The sequence below is a fragment of the Nannospalax galili genome, unplaced genomic scaffold (genome assembly GCF_000622305.1).
Source record: "Nannospalax galili isolate Female #2095 unplaced genomic scaffold, S.galili_v1.0 scaffold639, whole genome shotgun sequence".
In the NCBI taxonomy this organism is placed as follows: domain Eukaryota; kingdom Metazoa; phylum Chordata; class Mammalia; order Rodentia; family Spalacidae; genus Nannospalax; species Nannospalax galili.
Genome location: NW_008344644.1, coordinates 1,007,241 through 1,025,159, shown reverse-complemented (window position 1 = coordinate 1,025,159; position 17,919 = coordinate 1,007,241). Strand labels below are relative to the sequence as shown.

Genomic DNA, 17,919 nt, shown 5'->3' with positions numbered 1-17,919 from the left:
ATCTTTTCAAAGAACCAGCTCTTGGATTTGTTGATTCTTTGTATTGTTTCATTAATGTCTTCCCTGATTTTTGTTATTTCTTCTTATTTGCTGGGTTTGAGTTTTGTTTACTGTTGCTTTTCAAGTGTATTGTGTTGCAAAGTTAAGTCATTTATTTGTGTTCTTTCTGATTTTTTTTGATGTAGGCACTTAGAGCTATAAACTTCCCTCTAAGGATTGCTTTCAGTGTGTCCCAGAGATTTTGTTGCATTGTATTGTCCTTTTCATTTAGTTCCTGGAATATTTTTATTTCTTTCTTAATCTCTTTTGACCCATTCATCATTTAGGAGTGTGTTTAATCTCCATGTGTTCGTGTGGTGATTTTGGCTTCTTCGGGTGTTGATTGTAAGCTTTATTGCACTGTGGTCTGATAGAACACATGAAATTATTTCAATCTTTTTGTATTTGCTGAGCTTTGTTGTGTGCCCCAGTATATGGTCGATTTTAGAGAAGGTTCCATGGGGTGCTGAGTAGAAAGTATGTCCTTTGGTGCTTGGGGGGAATACTTGATAGATCTCTGTTAAGTCCATATATGTTATTGTTTAATTCAGATGTCCCTCTGTTAACTCTCTGCCCTGTTGACCTATCTAATGGAGACAGTGTGGTATTGAAGTCTCCTATTATTAATGAGTTGGGATTAATCTGGGTCTTAAAGTCTTGTATTATTGTTTTTATGAAGTTGGGTGCACCAGAGTTTGGTGAATATATGTTCATGACTGTAACATCTTAATGATATATTGTTCCTTTGATCAGAATGAAGTAGCCCTCTTTATCTCTTCAGATTAGTTTTCAAGTCTATTTTGTCAGATATTAAAATTGCTACACCTGCTTTTTTCTTAGTACTATTTGCTTGGTGTATTTTTTTCCATCCTTTCACTTTAAGGTAGTGTCTGTCCTTGAAAGTGAGATGGGTTTCTTGCAAACAACAAAAAGATGGGTTTTGTTTCTTAATCGATTCACCTAGTCTATGTCTTTTGACTGGGGAGTTCAGTCCATTAATATTTAAAGTTATTAATGAAAGATGAGTATTGAGTCCTGTCATTTTTATTTCTGTTCACATTCTTGATATAGCTGTACTTTTCCTCAATTATACTTCATGGAATTTCTTTCCACAACCCCTTTGGTATAGTCATTCCTTTCTTCAGCTCTTTGTATTGCTTCTGGAACTCCCTGGAGGGCTGGACATGAATTACTTCAGCCTATTTATGTCATGGAAGAGTTTTCTTTCCACTTCGACTATAATAGACATTTTGGCTGGATATAATAACCTGGGTTGGCATCTGTGGTCATTTAAAATTGGGAATACTTTGGTCCAGGCTCTTCTGGCTTTCATGGTTTGCACTGAAAAGTCAGCTGTAATCCTAATGGGTTTTCCTTTATATGTGACTTGTTGTTTCTCTTTTGCAGCTTTCAGTATTTTCTCTTTGTTTTGTCCTTTTAATGTTTTTACTGTGATGTGCCGTGGAGAGTTTCTTTTCTGGTCCTGTCTGTTTGGTGTTCAATATGCTTCTTGTATTTGTATGGGCATGTCTTTCTTTAATTTTGGGAAATTTTCTTCCATGATTCTGTTGAAGATGTGATCTGTCCCATTATCTTGGGATTCTTCTTCCTGTATGCCTGTGATTTGTAAGTTTGGTCTTTTTATGGTGTCACACAGTTCTTTCATATTCCATTCTTGTGTTTTTTTAAATTTTTCATAATCTTTGCTTGAGTGGTCTAATTCATCCACTTTATCTTCCAGTCTTGATATTCTGTTTTCCAATTCATTCATCCTATTGGTGAGGCTTTCTCCTGTTGTTTCTAATTGGCTTACTGAGTATTTCACTTCCTTCTTCATTTCAGCCTGAATAGTCTTCAATATTTCTAACTCTTCTGAATTCATTTAGAAGTTTATCACTATCATCCTTCAGTTCTTTGATTTCTTTGTGTATTCTTTAAATTCACTGAATTCTTTTTATCATGTTTATAATTGTTCTTTTGAGTTCCATGCTCTGAATTATCTCTACGGAGTTCTCACTGTACTCCTCTAAAGGTCTATTGGTATTTGGTAGGGATATGTTATTTTAGTTTTTCATGTTATTATTTTTTCTCTGTGATTTTGACATGTGAATTTCTTTTGTAGTTTCTGATTCTTGTGTGAGACTCAAGCCCTCAAGTTTAGGTCTACTTCTTTTTGTGAACTTTATGGTTTACTTTTGGGCATGAAAAGCTGGTTCCTCTAAGCTTCTGGTTCTCTCTTTTGATTTTATATTGGAGTGGCCAGTTTGCTTTGGTCTTCAGGAGTTCCTACAGAGGCCCAAGTCAGATGAGGATCAGATGCTCTCAGGCTTTCTCCTTAAGGTCTGGATCCCTCCAAGATAGATTTTGGCCTCATGAATTTGGGGGTTGGACTTGCCTGGGAGCCGGGCCCAGGAATGATGCTGGTCTAGGGCAGCTGGTGGCCGTGCCACCCAGTGATGCAAAGGAAGATGGGGGCGGGAGGTGGCTCCAAGGGCCCCTGGGGACTGCACTGAGGAGCTGGGTTGGTCTGGATGCAAAGGACCAGGAAAAGGAAAGGTCAGCCCCAGTGTCCAGGAAAGAGGCTGGGGTGTTGTGCTGACCCAGGTATGCAGAGGGGGGTGAGGGTGGTGCCAGGTCCAGAGCACCCCTGGGGACCTGAGAAGGAACTGAGTTGGTCTGGATGCAAAGGATCAGGAAGCAGTGGTGGTTCCCCAAGTGTCTGGGGGCACCAAGACAACGAATGGACAGGACCCAGTCTCCGAAGAGAGACCAGCAGGGGAGATGGAAGGGTGAGTGAGGCTGGGGGAGTCATGGCAGTGAGGGCATGATGGATTTACCGGGGAGAGAGAGGCCTGCGGGTTGTAGGGTTGGAGGGAGGCCTGTGGGTAGTGCAGGCCTTGGAAGCAGAGGGAGGTGAGGGCGGGGCCAGGCTCAGAAACAGTGCTCCTGGGGACCAGAGAAGTCATTGAGTTGGTTTGGATCCAAAGGATCAGGAAGCAGTGGTGGTTCCCCAAGGTGTCTGGGGCACCAAGATAAGGAATGGGACAGGACCCAAGCTAGGAGGGAGACCAGTGGGGGAGATGGGACGGTGAGTGAGACTGGGGGTGTCAAGGCACAGAGGTCATGATCATCTTACCCTGGAGAGAGAGAGGCCTGCGGTTTGGAGAGTGGTGTATAGCTTATTTTTTAAACAGATTTCAAATATCTACTCCTGCTCTATGACTTTCTTTTTCCTTCTTTTGGAAGCTGTCTTGAAGAGTGATATATATATAATAAAAGGTGAGCCTTCCCACCTGAGCGTTCTGTGTAAGCCAATCATAATCCAAATGTGGACTGGAAGCTGTGCATTCTTACTGATACCTTCTATATATAAAGGTTTTAAATTTAAATATGGGACCATTTAACGTTCTTATTCTTTAAATTTGCATTTTTTCTGTAAACTAGTTGACAAACTTGCCTTTCACTAAGTCATGAAGGTGTTGCCTCATATTTTATACAGTATAAATTTTGAACCCATAATCCTAAAATTTTTATTTTCGTACAGTGATCCACCATTATCCAGGACTTTCGCAGGATACTTAAAACCCTGGATAGCATTGACCCCTATTTCTACTGGTTTTCCCCAGTTGAGACCTTCCCCTCTTGCACTTAGAGACATGCCTCTCTGCTATGTCCACATTACCAGGGTCCCTGTGGCCCTGAGGTGAACCATGACTGGAAGCACAAGCACTGCAGCACCTCAGTAGTCAGACCTAACAACTAGACAGTGGCTGCGCACCTGATGGGTGTGTGGCTTGGGGACCCCAGGCTGAGGACAGAGCAGGATAATGACAGACCTCACCCTGCTACTCAGAAGGCCTTACTGGTTAGGGCTTTCAGACTGTGGTTAGCTGTGGGTAACAAACTGGAAAACAGTCCAGGGATAATGGGGAGCAACTGTGCACACTGTAATGAATGGTCATTTTTTAGGATAGATGGTCTACTGGCCTAGCAGCATTCACTGAAGAAACAACTGTTTACTCAGACACTTTTGACATAGTCATGGGGGTGGGTCTGTTTCTGGACCCAGGAGATGGAATCCTTGCTGCGTTCCCTTTGTGCATTTATGTTTGCATTGATAAGACCTTGTCTCAGGTATCAAGTTATATGCTAAGCTTTTACAGCCATGACCACCAGTCCTAGAAATTTGTTTTTGCTCTTCTGCAAGATGATCTTTGATGCTCTTGGTGCTTTTTATTTCCACAGAAACTGTTGAATTACTTGTTCATTTCCTTTAAAAATACTCTTTGGATTTTTATTAGGAATTACATTGATAATTAATAATAAATAATGTAGATAAATTAACTGATAAATTTAGAGAGACTTGAATATGTTTATGCTGAGTCTTTTATTTCATAAACATTTACCATCTCTTTTTAGATCTTTAATTTTCTCAGTATGTTCTTTGTTCTATATAGGCTTTGCACATTTTTTGTTAGATTTGTTATTAAGTATTTCACATTTCTATAATACAATAAATGGTTTTGTTTTTAATTCTTACTGCTTTATAGATGTGTTACTGATCTTTGAACAGCAAACCTTACTGTTATTTCCTTATTATAAAATTTTATCTGTGGTGGCCATTGGATTGTCTTCAAATCAATCACAGGGCTGGGGAGATGACTCAGTACATAAAGTGTTTGCTATGTAAGCATGAGGACCTGAGTTCAAATCCCCAGAACCCATGTAGAGCTGGACACAGCAGCACACTCTAATGTAATCCCAGTGCTCCTATGGCAAGATGGCAGGCAAGTCCTCTGACTACCACACTTCTGTGGTCCACATGCACCCACACTAATGCATAGTAGCATATATACATACACATCACACACAAAGATTTTATTATAATCATAAACACAAATATTTTTCCTTTTCATCCATCATGATTTTGTTTTTATGGTAATCTTCTTAGTCTTAATTCATACTCAAATTTCTTAGCCCTTGTCAGTATCTGGGCTATTATAAATCAGTTATAAATCAGTAGGAATTTCTGCTGTGAATTTTCATGAAGGTGTTGGGGCTTGTAAATGGTTTCCTTGGATGCAGGTCTCATAATTTCCACCTGTCTTTCTGTTTCTTCCTGGAGTGGTCAGAACATATGCATTTCTGGATCTGTAATTTTAGGTGGTTTCATATCGTCTCACTTGCTTTGAGAATATATTACTACAGAAGATAGACTGAGCTGCATTCAGAACATATGCATTTCTGGATCTGTAATTTTAGGTGGTTTCATATCGTCTCACTTGCTTTGAGAATATATTACTACAGAAGATAGACTGAGCTGCATTCAGAACATATGCATTTCTGGATCTGTAATTTTAGGTGGTTTCATATCGTCTCACTTGCTTTGAGAATATATTACTACAGAAGATAGACTGAGCTGCATTCAGAACATATGCATTTCTGGATCTGTAATTTTAGGTGGTTTCATATCGTCTCACTTGCTTTGAGAATATATTACTACAGAAGATAGACTGAACTGCATTCAGGGCAGCTTCTGTGCATTTGGGATTTCCAAATGTGTTGTATCTTTTCTGAAGCCCAAAGGGTCAGTGAATTTGACTTATAGCCCTGCTTCCTGCAGTGAATCTGTTGTGAATGCTCTCTAATTGTGGTGTGTCTGAATTAGTTACAAGTTTTGGGTGTATGTAACAACAAAGGTAATAAATAACATTTCAAATTGGAATCCTAATTCTAAATGGAGTCTTTTCTCAAGTGTGTAACTCAAAATTTTCTCTCAGGTAAGTAATACCTGAAGATAATTTAATAAAATCAATACCTGAAATGTGATTTTAAAGTGTTTGATACATTGATTAAGTCCTGTGAAAGAGACTCTGGGTGTTTAAAGCAACAGTTTGATTGAACAGAACAATAAATGCAGAGCTGACTGTATTTTTTCTCTTTCTTTCTCATCTACTAGCAAAATATAGATAATGGAGCTCATTTATTTCCTTAACATTTCAGAGCACCACAGATGGGAAAACACAACCCAGTGGAAATGATTTCTGGCAACCTTGAGAAGATATGTTAGCATTCTGTGGCATTTCTCTCAGTGACATGTAAAGCATGGCTTTCCCTCATTGCAGTGTCACAGTGAAGTGTCACAATAAAACCCAAACAGTGTGCCCTCGGGGAATGCTAGGAGAGGGACCATTTTCCATGTGCACACAAAGGGTAATATCTATTATAAAGCCTTTCATTTTAGCTCCAAATGCTGCCTGGGCTGTGGGTACTTTACAGTAGAAAAAATACACAGAATGTGAGATTTAAGGCAAATGTTATGTGTAAACCTAATGTAATTTATGTAAATATAAATAAAAGTGTAAAAGGAGAATGCTGTTATGGCCACGTGTACATGCATACTCTACAGAGAGCTGGAAAGTGGCAGCATCAACCCATATTGATGGGGCCTGAGGAACCCTGAGTTAGGAACCTCACAGCTCTGTCTTGACCTGGTGTTGTCATCTTCAGCTAAAACAGTGGCCATGTTGGGGCTACAGAGCTGACTCAGTGATTGATAGTGAGTGCTACTCTTTCAGAGGACCTAGGTTCTGTTCCTAGCACACACATCAAGCAGCTCACAACCACCCGTACTCCAGTTTTAGGAGATCAAATGCCCTCTTCTGGCCTCCATGGACACTGCAAGCATGTTGTACACACAAATATACTCAAGCTCACACACATATACATGAAATAAATCCTTTTTTTAAAAAGTTGCTGTGTTGGGGCTAGAGTGAAGGCTCAGTAGTTAAGAGCACTGGCTGCCCTTGCAGAGGACCCAGGATCAGTTCCCAGCACCCACATGGTGGTTAACAACCATCTGTAACCCCAATTCCAGGGTATCCAGTGCCCTCTTCTGGCCTCCATGGACATTGCACACACATAGTGCACTTACATACATGCAGACAAAACACTCGTACATATAAAATATAAATAAACTTTTTAAGTTGCCATGTATACACAAACATGAAAATCACCAGGCAGAGCCCTGTGGTAAGTACCTTCCTTCCAGCCAGAAAGTTCTGTTTCAACAGACTGTCAAAGGCATACAGAATTACCTAAATCTGTTGTCCTGATCTGAAAACATGGAGAGAAAAGCAAGAGATGGAAGGCCTTGTTCACTTGGGTTCAACTGTCAGCCCCACAAGTTAACAGTTACTTGGTTGAAATGTTACCTTTTTGTAAATAAGTGATCTTGGATGATAATATTAAAAAGAAAAAGTTTATAAGGACCAGGTAGCATGTGTGTAGTCTCTATCATCAATGAAAGAAGTGACATTTTTCTTGCTAATCAGCGCTTGTTAACTAGCCCCATGATGACTGCTTGCTGGTGCCAATAAATCTCCTCTTTCTTCTGATCCTCCTTCATCTTCTTCTTAAATGTTACCATGGTAGAAGCATTCCACATGTTCTTTACCTTTAACACTACATGTTGTTGACCTTAGAGGAAGCATTGTACAACAGATTTCTAGAGTTTCTTCATCTTGTTAGAATAACTTTTGCAACTGTTGATTAGAAATTCCCCATTTCCCTCCCCCAGCACCTAGCAACCTCTATTTCTCTTTTTTAACAATATTTTAATTTATTCTTTGAAAGTTTTATATGTTCATATAATGTGTTTTGATCATATCCATCCACAATTACCTCCTTCCAATTACCCCTAGTGCTGCCCACCCTATCTCCCTCCCAACTTCAAGTTCTCCTTTTTGTTATTCATAAATCCCTGAGTCCAATTAGTGCTGTCCATATGCACATAGATGTGGGCCATCCACTTGGGCATGGACAATCTACCAGCAACCATATCCCCAAAGAAGAGTGACTCTACCTTCCTCAACAACCATAAACTACCAATAGCTCCTCCAACAAGAGTGGGGCCTTAGGGACTCCTCCCCCATTCGTGTTGAATTTTAGCTGCCTTGATCCTGTGCAGGTCTTATGCAGGTAACAACAGATGCAGTGAGTTGATGTGTGCAACGGTCATGTCATGTCCAGAAGTCAATATTTCCCAACTCTCCGCTTCATCCTCTAGCTCTTAACATTCTTTACACCCACTTTTCAGTGATGTTTCCTGAGCTTTGGATTGGGGAGTTTAATATAGATGATCCACCCACAGCTGAACCCTCAAAATTATTTATACTTGGCATCTTGAGTCTCAACATTAACTTTTGTCCATGGCAAAAATAAAGTTCTCTGACCAAAGCTGAGAACAATACAGATCTACAGATAAAAAATACAAGTTTTCAGGAGGTAGCTTGATGGTACGACTATTTAACATAACATCAATAGGTTCCTGCCACCAGGACTTATGATCTCCCCAGTCCTGAGCTTTTGACCAGGATGACAGTATCAGGCATGAAATCTGTCCTGCAAGAGCAGGTCTCACACCCCAGCAGAAAACTATGGGTTACTCCTATGGCATTTATGCCACTATTGCACCCATGGACACAACTTGCCAGGCAGATCAGTATGCTACATGCAGGGTCCAGCCCTGGGTTAAGACCACTAATGTATTTTTCTCCCCTAGCAGCCTGCATAGCACTTTCTGGCACTATGCAAAGTAACCAGTTGAGAGAGAGTTTACAGGTCATTTGAGACAACCGCTACTTCTTTCTTAGATTCCATGAGTTTGAATCTCTTATATACCTCAGTTATAAGAGGAATCATGCACATTTTTCTTTCTGTATCTGATTTATATCACTTAGCATGATGTCTTCAAGGTTAATCCACATAGATGCATATGGCAGTATTTCCTTCTTTTTTAAATTAGAGTTGAATTGGTATATACTGTATATACAAACATTTTCTTTTTAAAATATTTTAGTATTATATTTATTTTATGTGTATGAGTGTATTGCCTGCATGTGTGTTAAGTGTACCATGTCGTGCAGTACCTATGGAGGTCAGAAGAGAGTGTCAGATCCCCGGAACTGTAGTTTCAGACAGTTGTTAACCACCAGGTGGGTTCTGGGAACCAAACCCCAGGTCCTCTGCAAGAGCAAGCAGTGCTCTTAACCAACTGAACCATCTCTCCAACCCTGATACAGACATTTTCTTTATCCACCCATCTGTCCATGCACGTTGAGGTGATTTCCACATACTGGCTACTGTAAATGGTGCTGCAATTAACATAAAATCAAGGTGACAATTCCTCAAAACTAGAGCTACCATTGCTCCACCAATACCACTTCTGAGTATTTCTGCAAAAGAACTTAAATTGGGAGTCCAGTAAGTCTTCATTTCAACATGTTTTGTTAGCCTCTTTCCTAATACCAACATAAGGCTTAAATCACTGGTCACTGGTTCTTAAAATCCATTTTCTAACTCTGCTTTTAATAACTGAATGGTATAGGAGTTCCTCCTACTTTATACAAGTTTCCATAGTTCTTCGTAATGTTTAGTAACTACTATTATATTTTCTGAGCTTTTTGGGGAGAGAGGAGTGTGGAAATTAATTTGATTTTTGAAGTTCAGAGAATTTCTTGAACTCTCTTCACTACTTTACTTCCTAGGTAAGACATCTTACCTCATATTCTTCTTTTTCAAACATCTCTCCCCCTTCAAAAGTGAGTCACTTACCCAGCCGGTGAATGTAAGGGAAGTTCCCTTTGTCTGTGCCCTTTCCCCTTACATCAAATTAGTGTGCAGAGCCTTCCATGTTCTTCCCAAACCAGCAGATTGATTCAGTCCACACAGGTCTTCTTACCAGGGTGCCTGGGGCCATGCTCCCTTTCACTGCATCTTCTCTACTTGGTCACTTTAACTCTGGGTTCTGTTTTGTGGAAACACATTAGTTTATTTATGGAACGTCACTCACTTCTTCCCATCAAAATAATTTTCAGTTCTCTGGTTTTCACCTTTTATGAGACTTAACCTTGAATTATCTCTCCTTCTAGAATCTTTTTTTCTTTTTTCTTTTTTTAAAATAAGGAATGATACATTCCTTCCCTTGGAAGTTTTTGCATCTACTTTTCTATATTTAAGAGTTTATGCCCCACTGTATTAAATTGTTTTTATGAATAGGCCACACTGTTTGCATTAGTGTTTGTTAGAGAACAGTTTGTCTACTTAGTGATATTACTGAGAATTCAATTGTCATTCGAGCTGGCTAAATTACTGATATCTTGTTACTCTGCATCTAGATGTTCTCCCTGGAATTTTTTTCATCAAAAACTCACTCATTTTTCTTCAAAGCCATTTAACAAATATCTATCATAGACTCACTGTTGATGAAATCCTCTGGTCTTCACAGATATTGCCAGCTAGGAGAATGCTTCTCTTATCTTCACAGTTATATGCACTAATTTTGAGTGAGGTGCATGTGGAAAAATCTGTGTTGAAAGGACCTCCTTCGGGGGCATTTCCAAACAACACTGTGAGTCAACAGGAATAAGAATTTAACATCCATTTTTGTGAGATCCAGCTTTATTTCTTCTCCTTTTATCTGTTTGTTCTATGTGCCAAGTGGGTGAGAATCAAAAGGCAGAGTGCCACATAGAATCTTTTCACCGTTCTCACCACTGGAGATCAGCTGCTTGGACATCAAGCTTGCTTCCTTGCTCAACAGCCCTTTCATTCATATCAGTGCTCAAGACATGGAGCATCTTATGTTTGAGGCACAACTGTGGCAACTGTAGTGACATATTATTATTTGAAAAAACCAAAATTTACCTACACTAGACACATATCCAGTATCTTGTGGTATATTTTTTATATTAGCTATTTCTTAGGTTTGGCAAACCAGTTCAAATCTTGTTTCATGCCTCCTGGGTATTTGGTGTAGTGCCAACTAAACCACAGGTTAATATATGCTTACTCAGGATTAAGGATATTTTTTCTTTTAGTCTTTCTGAGACAGGGCCTCCCTATAGCCCCAGCTGGCCTGGAACTCACTATGTAGACCAGGCTGGCCTCAAACTCCAGAGATCCTCCTGCTTCTGCCTTCCAAGACTTGGGACTAAAGCCATGTGCCACCATGCCCAGCTATTAAGGATGATTTTTTAAAAACACTTCTGATGGCAAAATAGAGTCTGCACAGTTTGATGGATTCTGTGGTTTTTGTTAGTGCCGATGACTAACCCTAAACTTCTAGTCCCAAGTTTCCAAATGCTTTGAATTATGCTTTGTGAATGCTGTTTTACCATGTTCTTAATCTGCCTTGCTCACTATAGTGTTGCATATGACCGGTCCGTGGCAAAGAAGAGGAGAGCTGAAGAGCAGGCTTTGGGAGTCCCAGTTAACAAGAGGAAATCTCTGCTAATGAAGCCCCGTCACTACAGCCCAGACACAGACTGCAAGGGAAACCCAGACAACAGGAAGGAGGATGACAGCCTCTTAGAAATGAATGATCACTCCACTGCAGGTATCAAGGAGGCAAGGTCCAGGCTTTAAGTATGCTTTTCACCAAAGATTCATTCTTTCTTTTCATTCTTTTTTAATTTTAGTGTATTTCATATACAAGTTCTTAAGCCTTGTTCTAACCCCTCCCCCATCCACACTCTCCCATAGCCCCTACACACTGCCAGATTTCAGGCATTCTGTCATTTATGTTAAGGCCAATCAAGTCAAGTTAGTGTACCCAGATGTCCTTCAGGGCAAGTTCATCCACTGTGGTCTAGTCAGCCTATCTAGAGTCACTCCCTTAAATAATATCAACTCTCCCTCACCCAACAGTAATCAGTTCCCAACAGTTCATCAGCTACGGTTGGGGCCTACTGCACATTTCCCCAATTCTATGCTGGGTTTTTGACTGCTTGAGTTTGCATTGGTCTTATGCATGCTGACACCATTGCTGTAGATTCATATGACCAAGATCTCAGAAGCCTCTAAGACTCTATGTCCATGTGGTTATGCTCCACCTCCCCTGGCTCTCACAGTCTTTCTGCTCCCTTTTCTGCAATGGTCTCTGAGCCCTGGATGGGCAGGGTTTAATACAGGAGTCCTCTCCATGGACCCATGCTCTGCAGACTTATTCTCTACACTCTGACAATTTGTGGTCTTTTGTGTCATTGCCCTTTGTGGCATGAAGGAACTTCGTTGATAAGAGGTGAGAGATGCATTGATATTGTCTTTACCCTTTGTTCCACTATGTTCCATGAACCTTAGGTATAGAGGCTCCATTGTCGATGTGTCATTTAGGGCTGCGCACCTCACAGATGCTGATTCCCTGTATTTGACCAGTTGTGGAACTCTGTAATAGTTTCCATCTGTTTCAATTTTTTTGATGAGTAATTACTGGCATATGTGTCTGTAGATATAAAGATCAATATTTAGCATATAGTGAGAAATTACATTTGTCTAGGGATGTCACAGACTTGGGGTTTTCTATAAGATCTATGACCTCTCAGCCATATGTATTGAGTCATGTTTACAGTGCCACACATGTGTTCCCTCCTACTGGGTGGACTTTAAGTCCAATTAGGTAACTGTTCATTACTCACAAGATAAAAGTGCCACTGCTGTACCAATATGGTTTGCTGTGCTGGTCATTGTTGTGGTTAATTTAGGCCTTAAAGCTGGGGTTGGAACATTGATTGATTTTCTCCCTTAGCAGTTTACATAGTGTCCTCCAAAACTATGAGAGCTAGCCTTCAGGGAGGAGGCTTGGAGGTCAGTTCCAGCTCCATTGCTCCAAATCCTGTGTCTGAAGTTTGTCCTGTCTTCAGCAGCAGGGTCTTACCTTCAAGTTCTGGGAGGCAATCAAGGTATGCAGAAATAGCCTAATTTTGGGAGTCTCTTGGACTACCCTGGCCAACAACTGAAAGGGAGGTTTCTCCTGTCTGGCCTTGTTTCTTGTTACATAGCCTTCATCTCTACATATGGATTCATGTAGAGCTATTGTATGCATAATTTTTCAGGAGGCTTTTGAACTAACACATTTCCCTCTTGTTTTTCACACCAGCTAATCATTCAATCTGTCTCTGTCTCTGTCTCTCTCTGTCTCTCTCTGTCTCTCTGTCTCTCTCTCTCTCTCTCTCTCTCTCTCTCTCTCTCTCTCTCTCTCTCTCTCTCTCTCTCTCACACACCCCCACACACACACACACACACACAGAGAAATAAAAGTCACATTTCTAGTATCTAGATCATCCCCCCCCCCCCCGCACCGCCAAGCTTCTTCTTTCTCTTTATCCCCATGGTTCCTTGTATAACCCTCCCTCTTCCTCTCCCAGTTAAATATCCCTATTTTACCCATTTCCCCCTTGGTTACATGTCTCCTATGTTCTTCTTTCTCAGGCTCTTTTTTTTCCTTTATCTCCCTGGTTCCTTTCCCTTTTCCTGGCTCCTGCAGTTATATCAGTATATATGTTCACATATAAGGATTTGGTGCTAAGCCACAGATGAGGGAGTGTAGGTTATTTGTTTTCCAAGTCCATTTTACTTCAGTTACTGTAGCAGTTTCTACTTATTTAGCTTCAAATTTCATGATTTCATCTTTCTTCACCACTGAGTAGAACTAAATTTTCATTATCCACTCATCAGTTGAGGGACACGTAGCTTGCTTCCATTTTTTAGCTATTATGAAAAGAACAGCACCAAACATGGATGTACAGTAATCTCTACCAGAGGATGAGTCCTTTGGGTATATGCCAAGGAGTGGTATAACCAGATCATATAGAAGATTCATTTTTAGTTTTTTAAGATTTTTAAGAGATCTCCACACTGCTTTCCATAGTGGTTGCACAAGTTTTCAATCCCCCTACTAGTTAATAAGCATTCCCCTTTCCCTACATCCTTACCAGCACTTGGTATCATTTGTTCTCTTGATCTTAGCCAGTCTGACTGGAGTAAGATAAAATCTTAAAGTGGTTTTAATTTACATTTCCCTAATTAGTAATGATGTTGAATAATCTTTAAGGTGTTCCATTACTGTACTAGTCACTTTTCTGTTGCTGTGATGTAAACACTGACCCAAGCAGTTTATAAAAGGAAGAGTTTGTTTGAGCTTACAGTTCCAGGGGAATTACAGTCTGTCATGACAGGGAGCCGTGGTGGCTCGAGGTGGCTGGAGCAGGAGCAGCAAAAGCTAAGCTCTCATCATCACTCAGGCACAGGAAGCAAGAGAGCGACTAGAGATCTGGCAAGGCTTAAGAACTCTCTAAGCCCACCCCCAGTCATGTGCTTCCTCCAGGATAGCCACACCTTCTAAAACCTCCCAAAACAGCGCCACCATCTGGAGACAAAATGTCCAAATACTTGGAGCCTATGGGGGACATTTTCATTCATACCACCACAATAGCCATCTTTATTTCTTCTATTGAGAACTCTCTGTCCAGATCCATAGCTTGTCTTTTAATTGGGTCATCTGCTTTCTTGATTCTTTGTTTTTTGAGTTCTTTATGTATTCTGGATATTAAGCCTCTGTCAGATGTGTCACTGGTGAAGATTTTCTCCCACTCTATGGGTTTTCTCTTCACTTCCTTTGTTGTTTCTTTTGCTGTACAGAAGCATTTTGGTTTAATGTTGATTGTCAGCCTTAATTCCTGAGCAACTTTTGTCCAATTTAGGGAGTCCTTTCCTACACCTATATCTTGCAGGTTTTTGTCAATGGTTTCTTCTAGTAGTTTCAGGGTTTCCAGTTTCACATTGAGATCTTTGATCCATTTGGAGTTGACTTTTGTGCAAGGTGAAAGAAAGATAAGGGTCTAGTTTTATCCTTCTACAGGTGGGGATCCAGTTTTGCCATTTGTTGAAGACGCTGTCTTTCCTCCAGTGTGTGTTCTTGACTCCTTTGTCAAGTATCCTGTGACTAAAATTGCATTCATTCATGTTTGGGTAGTCAATTATGTTCCGTTGATTTATGTATCTGTTTCTATGCCAGTACCATGCTGTTTTTATGGCTATAGCTCTGTAATATTGTTTAAGATGTGGTATAGTAATCCCCCCAGCTTTGCTCTTTGTGCTCAGGATTGCTTTGGTTATCCAGGGACTTTTGTGATTCCATATGAATTTTAGAATTTTTTTTCTAATTCCATGAAGTATGTCATAGGGATTTTGACTGGGGTTGCAGTGAATTTATAGATTTACTTTTAGTACAATGGCCATTTTCACAATATTAATTCTTCCAATCCATGAGCATGGGAGGCCCTTCTATCTCCTTGTGTCTTCCTCAGTCTCTTCCTTCAAAGATTTAAATTTTTCCATTGTAGAGATCTTTAATGTCTTTGGTCAAGTTTATTACTGGATATTTTATTTTTGTTGAGGCTATTGTGAATGGGAGGGTTTCCATATACTCTTTCTCCAATTGTTATTTTAATCAGAAAGGCTACTGATTTTTGTAGATTGATTTTGTAACCTGCCACTTTAATGAAAGTATTAAGCATTTCTATGAGTTTTGTAATGAAATTTGGGGATCTCTTAGGTATAATATTATATCATCTGCAAACAGAGATAACTTGAACTCTTCTTATCCAATTAGTACTAATTTAATTTCCCTCTCTTGTCTTATTGCTCTAGCAAGAGTATCAAGCACTGTGTTAAAATTAATGGAGATACTGGACAGTCCTGTCTGGTTCCTGATTTTAATGGGAATGTTTTTCTCCATTTAGAATGATGTTAGCTGTGGGTTTGTTGTATATTACTTTAATTATGTTGAGGTATGTTCCCTCCAGCCCATTTCTCTCTAGAATTAACACGCATATTAGATTTTGTCAAAGACCTTTTCTTATATATATATATATATATATATATATATATATATATATATCCATCCTTTATTTCTGGAATAAAGTTGACTTGATCATGTTGGGTGATCTTTTTGATGTGGATCTGTATGAGGTTTATATGTATCTTGTTGAGAATTTTTGCATCTATGTTCATTAAGATATGTGTCTATAGTTTGCATTTTTGGTTGTCTCTTTACCTGGTTTTGGTATTAGAGTGATGCTGACTTCATAGAAGGAGTTTGGGAGTTCTCCCTCTGTTTCTCTCTTTGACTAATTTAAGCAGTATTGGTTGTAGATGTTCTTTAAATATCTGTCACAATTATACTGTAAATCTATCTGGGCCTGGAATTTTTTTTTTAGTCAGGAGGTTTTGTATTACTGTTTCAATTTCCTTATGTGTTATGGGTCTGTTTAAGCTGTTGATCTCTTCTTGGTTTAGTTTTGGTGATTCCCATGAATTTAGATAGTAATTCATTTCTTTTAGGTTTTCAAATTTAATAGAGTGTAGATTCTTAAAGTATTCCCTTATAATTTTCTGGATCTTTTTGGTGTCTATTGTGATGTTTCCCCTTTCATCTCTGATTTTGTTGATTTGGATTTGCTGTTTCTTTTGGTTAACTGGGCTAAGGGTCTGTCTATCACATTTTTCTTTACAACCAAAACATTAATATGTAACTTGTTTATCAACATGCATAATATCATTTAGCCCCAAAATATAATTCTAATAACAAGATGGACCAATGCTTTTTGTGAACTTAATATTTTTGTGTATTTTAAATAATTTTTATAGCAATAGATTGTAGAAGTGACCTAAAGTTATCCTAGAGGCTTCTTCAGCAAGAAAATGATACAGAAAGGTATCTATCGCTCTGCCTATTATTTCTAAAAGAAGTCATTGAAGTTTCTCTCTGACACATTAGCTCATCTTTCTTGTGCCCTTCAGGTACCTTTGCAGGCTGACTGAAATGTAGCTGCTATTTCGAGGGCTCAGAGTTTGTTTCTTCTCAGTTTAGAGTTGCTGGGTGGTCACTTGGCTCTAACAGCTAGAATGTCATTGATTGATTTTTGCACCAGACTGCGGTTGGCAAATATGTAAAAAATCTCAGAAACCTAGGAAAAAATGAGATATAAGGCTTGACTTATAAGAAAATGAAATTAGGCATGCATATGTACTATTAAATATATATTTTTTCTGAGTATGACTTTTTAGGGAAACAACATTATACTAAATAATTTATTTCAAAATGTGTACAAACAAAAGGTGTCAATATTTGTAGGTCATAATTTCTTACCATAAATAGAATTCTAGAAATAGCCATGGGTATTATTTTAAAAGATGTAAAAATGTTGACTGAGAGCAAGTCTCATATCGACCATTCTTGGTAATCTGGGCTAAGAAGTAGTTGGAGATCCCATGGCTAAAACACTGTTCTAGTCTGATTTTTACATAGCTAACTAAATGTTAAGGTGTCTTGTTTAGCATATGGTTTAAAGCCTCATGGGTCATCTTCAAGGTTTAATCATCCTTAACTGTTTTATTTCCTTGAGCTGGCCACTTTTACTTGTACATTCATGGATACTGAAGATTGAATGTGATCTTAGAGGAAGTCCTTAGGTAACTATGGATAGAGTTGAGGTATATTCATCTACATAGACCTTGAGGCCAAAGGCTTTATCAGGCTTGCAGACTTCCCACCTTCTGTTGTAGCTTCTTGATCTTCTTAAATGCTTAATGTCAGCTAAGTGAACATACTGTTCAAATATTTTCAGTTAACCATTCAGTCATAAACAATTATGGACAACTATTTTTTAAATTTTTAATAAGTACATGATTAGAAGAAGCAATTCATTAAAGTTTTAACATATTCAGTAACACACACCAGAGCAAGAGTACATCTCTTTCACAAGTGGCTGTAAGTTTCTAGGTTCACAGTTGAATTAATACAGTTATACAATATTGAAGTCAGTATAAGCCCTGTAAGACATAACCCTTAAAAAAGATCTCCATTTCATTTTAAAATATATTGTTCCTTGCAGAAAGACTCATTGTTTTTGCTACTAACACTGAGATGTTGGCACATGCATCTCTAATCTGTATGTATCTGATTATTACTAGTCATAATCGGTTGCACTTGGATCCTTGGCGCCTGTGTATGTCTATAAAGTCATCGGGTAGATTTCA

General features: G+C 39.1%; 1 protein-coding gene across 4 annotated transcripts in view; it reads left to right on the top strand.

Annotated features, from left to right (window-relative positions):
• The window catches only part of LOC103740310 (ST18 C2H2C-type zinc finger transcription factor), a 165,346-nt gene that overhangs the window by 74,682 nt on the left and 72,745 nt on the right, over positions 1-17,919 (top strand). For 3 of the 4 annotated variants that reach the window (XM_008840900.2, XM_008840902.1, XM_008840901.2), the window contains exon 5: positions 11,247-11,437. The exons of the other annotated variant lie outside the window; for it this stretch is intronic. In XM_008840900.2, the coding sequence (XP_008839122.1) occupies positions 11,247-11,437 (191 nt within the window). The remainder of the gene's footprint in view (positions 1-11,246; positions 11,438-17,919) is intronic. 4 annotated transcript variants of the gene reach the window in all.